Source organism: Aedes albopictus, chromosome 2, assembly GCF_035046485.1.
Source record: "Aedes albopictus strain Foshan chromosome 2, AalbF5, whole genome shotgun sequence".
NCBI lineage: Eukaryota > Metazoa > Arthropoda > Insecta > Diptera > Culicidae > Aedes > Aedes albopictus.
In genome coordinates this window covers 412,683,512-412,693,277 of record NC_085137.1, presented here as the reverse complement: position 1 = coordinate 412,693,277, position 9,766 = coordinate 412,683,512, and the positions used below count along the sequence as shown (strand labels likewise).

At 41.5% G+C, this 9,766-nt stretch overlaps 1 protein-coding gene across 1 annotated transcript in view; it reads right to left on the bottom strand.

The window, feature by feature from the left end:
- Positions 1-276: 276 nt before the first annotated feature.
- LOC134286858 (D-aspartate oxidase-like) overlaps positions 277-9,766 on the bottom strand; it is a 30,537-nt gene continuing 21,047 nt past the window's right edge. Inside the window, exons 4-6 of the mRNA XM_062848550.1 lie at positions 5,545-5,670; positions 942-1,087; positions 277-873 (exon numbers count right to left, since the gene is read on the bottom strand). Of these exons, the coding sequence (XP_062704534.1) occupies positions 327-873; positions 942-1,087; positions 5,545-5,670 (819 nt within the window). The 3' untranslated portion in view covers positions 277-326. The remainder of the gene's footprint in view (positions 874-941; positions 1,088-5,544; positions 5,671-9,766) is intronic.

Below are 9,766 nucleotides of genomic sequence, written 5' to 3'. Positions count from 1 at the left end.
ACGAACATGGAACAACATTGAAAAACGAGAAAAAGGAGTAAACCATTTGTTGAACACTTTTTTTATTTACAACCTTTTCAAACACATAGGGTCTTGTACCATTTGAGCAGGTGTACCTATTTTGGGCACTTATCGATATAACTAAATCAATTTCAAACCGATTGATTTGAAATTTTGTATAGAGTTAGGTACGTACAGTATCTAACTCTGTACAAAAATTCAAATCAATTGGCTTGAAATTGACATAGTTATAGTGGCAAGTGCTCAAAATAGGTACACCTGCCCAAATGGTACAAGACCCTATATACCAATGTACCATATCTCACTCACAATTTGCTATTGCTCTTGAGCATGTCTGTTACCAACCCAGTGGCATAAATGGCCGTTCCCGGCGAAGTCGTCACACCGTATCCTCCATGTCCGTAATTGTGCACCACTTTCACTCGTCCCCTCGCCAGCTCCAACAGTTCCGGTTCCACCCGAACCGGATCACGGTGTGGTCTCAAACCAACAGCTTCCCTGATGACCGGCGCTCCCTTCAAACTGGGCAGCAATGCCTCACATCGTTCCCGGATGGCAGCCGAGTCGTGTTTGCACACTTCCGTATTGTAACTGTCGTAGTTCCGGCATCCACCAAGCGTAACGCCCTGGAAGCCCGGAATGATGTAGGTATCATAATCGGCGTAGAAAGCCGTCTTAACCCAGGGTGCCTTCACTTTGATCACCTGACCGCGGATTGGAACCAATTTATAGTCGGTGCAAAGCTTTTTAGCACCCATACCCGTACAGTTTACGACCACGTCGTATTGACCGGCCACCTCCTGGAAGGATTCGACCTTCTGGGTAATGATGCGGCCTCCGTTGCGAAGGAATCTACCAGGAGATGAAATAGATATGTTCAGATCCAAACACAGAACTGATGAAAGAGTTTCGAAGCTTACTTTTTCGTTGCCCATGGTTGGAAAAGTCTGCATTCAGTCAAGACAGTCGTGTAGAAGGAACCGTACTTCCAGTCCCCAGGGCAGAGAGTGAGCTCCTGTTCGGTGACAGCCCGGTATACTGGAAGGATCTTCTCAATGTATCGATTCTAGAACAAAGGAGTATTCAAAATAATGGTTAGCTATAAGAAAAATCTAGAATGTCAAGTTTATTAATTAGTGCGTGCGACATTTTTGCACTAAATCATATCGTAATCATAAAACACGTTTTAAAAATTATTCGACAATAGATCTATACTAAATGATTTTTTCGCGAACAATTGTGATTATTTCAATGATTTAGGAAGAAAAAAGTGGCCCTAATATCGATAACCTTTTTTGAACGATCCTGAGAATCGCTGCAAGTCCGTCTTAGTGTTGTTCTCTATATGTTTATTTATTTATTTTTTTATTTATACTCGCCTTCGATTTTATCGTACAGACAGATTAAAACTTACTAGCTAATCTTATTTCTAAACAAATTCCTCGACATATCAAAATCAAAATAAATATATAATCTGTTGGTCAACAATTGTGTTATTTTAGGTAAAACTAGAATATTTTTTGTACGAGGAGCTCCAATGTTATCATCGTTGTGTGTGCCGTTCAAAAAATATCCCATAAATTTGAAAAAGAGATTTCTAGAAGACGAAAATGCGAACAACTTGAGTATAAATATGTGGAGCAGCTGCATACTATCTGCATTTTCTCAGCTGTCAAGAACGCTATGAAGCTGATTTTTTCAGTGTAGTTGGGGGATTCCATAGGCTTGTTACCTACAAAAAACTACATCGCTGGAATGGAAGATAGTGGAGAAATAACTGGAAGAAGTCGGAAATTCTAATTTGAGCAATGGTATTTTCCTAGGGCTGCTCAAACATTTATGAGAAAATTTAAAACTAAAATATCCTAAGTCTGACCACCTCAATTTGCTGTTTTAGACTCCCATAAGCTACAGCACAAATTTGTGCTGAATTGATAAGGTCTTAGGTATAGCTCGACTAGTCTGAAATTTATATGGTAAAACTGGTACTAATATGTGCAGGAATTGAACATGGGTAACTCACTCGCGAATCGACTCAAAGAATCGATTCGCGAAACCGAGTGAGTGAACCGTGATTCTTTTCAAAAGAGTCACGATTCACTTATTTTCATTACGATTCCAACGAGTGCCGAAAAGAGTTAGCTTGACATCGCTCTTAATCATGATTCGACGCAAAACATCGCAATCCTTACCAATTGATCATTTTTTCATTCTTATATTATGCGGCCTGCTCGCACGAGTGATTCGACTTGTTAATGGTATGAAGGAAAATCTGTGGATCCTACATTTTAATAACGTTATGCTCAGGCGTTTGTGTATACCGTCAACGAACGTGTCATGAAACCAGATTTCCTTAAAAACTTAGCAGGAATATACGAAAAGGAGTCGGCTCACATCGAAAATCGACATTTTTCTTCAAATCTCGAAAATGAGTTACTGAATCGATCAAAAGAGTCGACTCTTTTTTGAGAGTGAATCGGAGGCGATTCACTCTCAAAATTGTATAAGTTTTCCCATCTCTAGCAGGAATGGCATAGTTTTAGTTTTCTGCCACTAGATGGCACTGGAAGCGTTCAATAACACTTATTTTTAGTATTATTATAGGGAATTCTATGCGGAACATCTTTGTTGAAGACCGCCAAGTGATCCGATGCTTGCTAAAAAAAAGTTGTACCCTAGACTTAGATTTGATTATTAATGATTTTATATTTTTCATTTTCACAGTTCACTAGAAATACGGTGCATTTGATGATGTGGGATTTAAATTTTTATTGCAACCTTTTGATGAAATATTCCTGTTTGAAGGTTAGTGCAAAATTACCGCACGCACCCTGTATAGGTATCACAAGTTTTGGTAAACTTCTAAACCGACCGGGAATCGAACTCGTCACCCACAGCATGGACTTGTTGAATACTCGTGTGCTTACCGCATCGACTATATGAAGCCCCCTTGAACTCCCTGAAACCTCGCTTAACGTTTCGATTGACCACTAGCGCATTCGACCATGCAACGGTGCCATACCGTAATATGCAGACCGCTACTGTCGCGAGCAGCTTACGCTTACTCGAGACTATTGGCATTACCGCCATGCTTGCCCTTTTGCACACATATTCCACGTGGCTTCCGAATTTCAGCTTATCGTCGATCATGACTCCTAATTCCTTCAGCGATGCACTTGGAGTTGATCACAGCCTTCTGTTCAGACGTGCAGTGGTTTACAGCGCTATCTCGGCTATTTTGGTTACAGCCCTAATGGTGTCCACCGTCGATCGACCCTTCCGGAAGCCAGGTGGCTTCCCAGGTTTGGGCAGTAGAACCAATCTTTGCATTTTTCGACCTCTCCGGAAATTCGTCTCTGTCTAGGCACATCTGCATAGCCACTCTGAATATGCCAGGGCTAGCCTCGATGGCCGTCTTGATGGCTCTTGTCGGGATACCGTCCGGACCCGGAGCCTTGTTCAACTTAAGCGACTTCGCTATTGCGATGAGCTCGTCTTTCGTCACCGGGGAGACCTCACTTTGCCTTTTTGGTCATAGGAGACCGTGCCCATGGTCTTGCATCGTGGCGCGAGTCCAACGTTTCCACGATGCAGCATCTCGGGGAGCGTTCTGAGGGTGTTGACGCGCCCTTCGTTTTGGACATAACTACTCTGTAGGCATCACCTTCTTATTCAAGATGCAAGGAGCTCTACGATTTCTGGACACCACCAGTATACCGGTTTGCGTCCATTTCTGAGTAGGGATCGCTTTGGCATTGCGGCATCACATGCACGACTTAGGGTTCCGACTAAAACATCGCTGGATAGATAGTCGGTAATAAGTAATCGCTCCACAAATATCGACTTATCGAAGCGCGAGGTCAGTCATCCCCGATGAAGGTCAATGACCTCCGGCTGTGGCCGTCTTCCTCCGTGTTCCATCGTCTACCGAATCGCCAGATGGTCACTGTGCGTGTATCCATCGTCGACCCTCCAATCCGAGCTAGGGTTTAGACCCAGACTTCATAACGTCACATCAATGATGGACTCTGCACCGTTCCTACTGTAGGTTTTTTGTCACCTACGTTCGCGGCATCCACGTTGAGTCTAGCCATAGCTTCGAGTAGAGCCCAGCCTCCCTCGTGCGGCGTGGAAGTTATTTTCTGGGCAGGAAATAACCGGTTGTACAGATCGCCGCTAGCTTAGCCTTATCCGATACCCAGTTCTCATTATCGGGAGGGATGCGGTATGGGTCAGATAGTAGGGCATTGTCTGTACTTAACTCCGAGACTGACTGTCACAGCAACAGTTGTGCGGCTTCACAGGTTTAGCTGTGTAATCTGTCGTCGGTTGGATCGACCTCCTCGCGTGCTGGGATATTTAAGTCCTTAAATGTGGGGGCCCGGCAAGCAAGCAAGTCGACAAAAATTTGACCTGACCACATGTCAAGGCGATGGCTAGCAATCGCCCAGGATAGAAATTTTTCAAATCGGCCCTCCGAACTCGACGAGAACAGCTTTCCCGGGAGGCTTACCAGCCTAAGTACAACGATGGAGGGTGTGCAAATGTATACCCAAGTGCATTCGAATTCCGACGGGGACTGCGAATTGGAAGGTCCAACTTGGAAGGTGTTATACGATGAGCCGGGGTAGGCTCCTCACGAAATCCGGCCAATTTGTCTGATTTGCGGATGACTGTTATTATTGCCACAAATTTTGGAACGGCTGCAGAAATGTACACTCGCCTGAACCGTGTAAACTTGGAGTGCTCGAGAGTCGAGAGACAAGTGAATCACGAATTCGCTGCACTGTACGGCAAACCTGAAATCCTGAAAGTGACTGAAGCGAGTGGGTGCGGTGGACAGGGCATGTTGTAAAAATGCAAGACTACAACCCTGCAAAGTTGGTGTTTGCTTATCGTTTGGCACAAGAAGACGTGAAGCGCAGAAAGCACGATGGACGGATCAAGTGGAAGATGATCTGGAGCGTTGGGCGTGAAGGACGCTTGAGAACTGCATCTGCAGCAAATCAAGCACTATGGGCGCCAAATTGTTGTCTCAGTGTTATCATAATTTTTATGTTGAACTAAATAAATAAATTAGTGAATTGAAATGCTGTGAAATATTGAAATGCATCAATATTAATTAGTTGTATTATCCAATTTTGCTGCAACCCCAACCACACTCCTTTGAAGCAAGCATATTCTCCCTTCCGTCTTTTGATCGCGTTCTGCAATAAAACCCCTGTGCTGTTGACCCAGTTTCCTTGCAGCAGACGAAGCTGATTGACATTCGCTTCCTTGATTTACATAATTCACTCAAGTGCCGGAGAAGCCCATCCAATAAAATTATCCCCGCGTCGTCGTCGTCGTCGTCGTCGTCGGTGATAATTCTACCTCTGCTTCTACAGTCCTAACAACCGGCCGAAAAGAAAAACTGCTGACTCAACAGCTTGTTCTGTTTCAATCAGAATGGATGAAAGAAACCCAAATGTGTAGCGCCTTGATGGGAAAAGAAAAAGAAAGGGGGGGGGGGGTTACACTTACCCTCACAATCGACGGATCCGTGCTGGAGAAGCTGTACGCGGAAAGTTGTGCCACTCCGGCTTCGGAGGCGTCGGCCGTTCGGCGAATCTCGTCCCAGTAGAGGTACGCATCGGATATCCACTTCCTAGAATGTCGAATGAGATGGTGAAAGAAAACGGGGTGAAAATCAAAAATCAATGGAAAGCCTTTAATCTGTTGGCTGACTCAGCTAACTGTATTAGAGGAAATATGTAGAAAAAATTGTAAGTGCTGCGTGTGACAGATTTACGTGTGAATTCATTTTACATGATGTATCATGTCTTTGCTTGTGGAAGGGTGAATATTGCCCGTTGTGAAGATTTATAGATTCCGACGCAAATAAATGATTAGGCTCATTTTCAGCGTAGGTGCGTTAAAAATGTTTGTTTACAATGCAAAACTATCACCAAATGTGTACCTAACAACACAGCGTAAAATATTTTCCAGGACGCGGTCTGGTTTTATATCTGTGGGCCCACGCAAGAAAAATCCACGCAACTAATTTTCGCGCAGGAGTCTAAACAGGTGGAATCTCCGCAATATGTTTTCCATCTTAATCTAACGGGGTCTGCGTCAATGGAAGATTTAAGCAGGATTTGAGTAAGCTGGCGTATTGGATACCAAGCAAACCTTGTATCACAGGGTTTTCATCTAATGCTGATTTCGCAAGAACCGAAAGTACGAGGAGAAAGTGTAAATGTTTTTAATATTCTGCGTCTCAAACCTCAGAAATGCCTTCAAGACCCCTGGAGTTGCTGTTGATTCCCTTTGAGAATCCATGATATGCCCCTTAGACCACCTGGAACTCCCGGAGAACCCCTGAAATGACACTAAGGCCCCTTGAAACACTCGTGAGACCACCTGAAACATTCCTGATACCCCTGAAACTTCGCTTGGAAGCCCCTGAGAATCCCAGAAACGGTACTGAGATCCCCTAAAATGCCACTGAGGCCGATTAGGATCCCTGCAAACACCTAAGAATTTCTGCAAGCTCCGAAAAGTACACACTTAGAAATTCTGAAATTTCCACGAAACGGAATCACCAAAAACGTAAACGTTTCCAAGACTGAATCACAAATTGGGCTCAATTTTACGCGCATCATGTAAGTGCTGGTTGGTTGCGTTAAATGTCAACAAATCCGTTTCACCAGAAACGTAGAATCAGTATCATGTTCATCACCCACCTTCTAACTCGGTGCATTACCCGAGAGGTAAGAGATGTGGCTCACGATCAGGAGATCCGGTGTTCGAATCCCATGCATGACAATATTTTACTTTTCTATGTTTTATCTGTCAAATCGATTCTAGCGATTGCTAGACGCTAAGAAAAAATAAGTTTTATTTTGGGGAGTCTTGAAAGACGTAAATATACATGTTATAACCTCTAAATTTGTGTTTTTGAAGATGCTCGTATATGTCAGGTTCAGGACACTTAAAATTACATGATATTTTCTAGGTGTGTAATTTCAATTCTTTCTCACACTTTCTGTTCTTCCAAAATTCGCGTGGTCCGTGACCATAAATTGAAAACCACTGATTTTTCAACACATCTATGTATATTGAAGTTACTCCTTCTTGCGATGACCAATCCGAAAAATATGTTCACTTCATCCTAGCACTTTTGAATCTTGCGAAATTCTTGTGGTCTGTGAACCCAGATTTGAAACCACTGAGTTTCGCTATTTCACTATATTGTGATCAGTACTCTGTGAGGCGTAAATCGAAAAAAAACATATTTTCATTTCATCCTCAAATTTATAGTTTTTTGAGAATTTTGCGTGGCCCATAACCATGAATTGTGAACCACTGATCTTTGAAATGCATCTGTATTATAGGTACTGCTCCTTGAGATGAACGATCCAAAAAAAATGCACAACTTTCTAGCACTTCCGATGCTTCAGAAATTCCCGTGGCCCGTAACATCATATTGGGAACAACTGGTTTATTATATTCAAATAAGTTGATCCAGAGGCATAGAACCCGAAAAACATGTTCATTTTGTCGTCACACTTGCGGTTCTTGAGATATTCCTGGGGCCCGTGATCATATATTGGAAACCACTGATTTTATAACATATCTATACTGCCCACGGAAGCATAAATGCCACATGTTACAATAGAAAAACACAAGAAAACCGCATTTGACCAAAATAAACTTTGTTTTTTTGTCGCATTTGATTAACGTCCACGCAATTGAACAATCGAAATATATATAAATTCATATGTTGACAAAATATATCAAAAATACGTCTCAATATATGACGTTTGACATAAAAAGCTCAAAAATGTCGAAATGTAACATGTGACATGTGAAATTATTCTGGCCCGTGACTTCAGACTGGGAACCACTGATCTTTACAATACAACAACATTGTGATAAGTGCACAATCCGAAAAAAACATTTTACTTAATCCTCACAACCGGTTCTTGAAAAAATCGCTTGGTCCATGGCCGAAGGTTGGGAGCCACTGAACTTAGCAAAACTGCTAAATTATTGATTGTAACTAAATAACTTATAACCTTTTCACAGGTTAGAAACTTTGTAATTTCGATGCATTCTTTTAGATCTTAAAACTGCACAAAACAGCCACCAACTGCAATTTCAGGCCACTATTTTGGATTTTCATCCGCCATCTTGGATGTTTTGGTCAACATATTTTGTCTCCGGACATCTTCCCCATATCAAATATATCGATTCTGCATGGTTTTGGAGTCTAAAACAGTTTGGAATAGTTGATATCTTGAATTATGGACCACCATTTTGGATGTTCGATAGCCAAAGTGGATATTTTAGTCATCAATTTTATTCTCAGGACATCCCAACTAACAATCGCCAGCCGCAAACAATCATGCATGCTGAATTGTTGCTTTATAATAGTAGTTATAGCTGAACTAAAATTATGATGTACACATTACTGTACAAATGCTATTTCAATTGAAAAAGTAGCCAATGTTCAACCTTTCGTATTGGTGTTAACTTATCATTGTTAATACACTTTTCAAGCGTTCATTTAGATTTTTATTCGACTCGCAGTAATTCCTTTACAACATAGTTTAACAAGACTTTTTCTGCTTCTTGTTAAGTTCATGTAAAAATTAGCACATCTATCTGTATAATGTGTTTTTCACAAGTCAAATAAGCGCTTTCGTTTCATCATACTTCGACTCAGAGTACATGATGAAAAAACACGTGGTTTTTACTGAACAACAGCTGAATTAATCTGTTGTCCAGTCATTAACCATAATGTTGTGCTAATTCACCACTGCTAAATAGGAGTCGAGTCTGATCATTATTAAACCACGCGAAGTTTATGTTTTGATTAGAGCACTGCAATTCATCATCTCTAGGATGGCGCAGATAGGAAGGCATGCGACTGGCAATCGATGGGTCTCGAGTTCGAATCTGGATTTAGGTAAATTTAGGTATTATTTCACAATATTTGTTCACAGCATTAAGTTCCAATCATAAACTCTCGTGGAAATTGAAAAATTTTGCTCTTTTTGTTTTTAATCATTTTTGCTAAAGCTGAATAACAGCTTCACTAAATAGTTGTTAAACTATATAACAACTAACAGTTCAGTTGGTACACAACACTATGCTTTATAGTTTCTCCAAATGTGTGTGAACAAAACCCGAGCAAAGGTTGTGCCTGAAAATTATCCAAATGTTATTCAGCATCATGCTGAATCAATTCGTCGTAAAGGTGCTGGTAAAATGAGTGATTGTTAGTTGGGATCTTCTCCCTTCCAAATATATCGATCGTTCATGGTTCATGGTCTGAAACTTCATAAACAGCCACCATCTTGAATTTTGGGGCCAGCATCTTTCATTTCAGCCGGCATCGATACAGCCATCTTGGAATTTCGGCCACCATATTTAATATTCTGGTTGTTATATTTGAACTTTGGATAACTTTCACATTCGCAACACATCGATTTTGCATGATTTTAGAGCCTAAAACAGCTTGGAACTGCCGATATATGGAATTTAGGGCCGCCATTTTGGATTTTGGGCCGCCATCTTGGATATTTTGGTCACCGATTTTGGACTCCGCATGGTTTTAGAGTCAACTTCATAAACAGCCATACTCTTAAATTTTGAGACTGCCATCTTGGATTTTTGGCCGCCACGCCAGCTTGAATATTCCGGCTATTATTTTAAAATAATGCAAAAAGATGGATGATTGAAGCAAATAGCTAGAAGC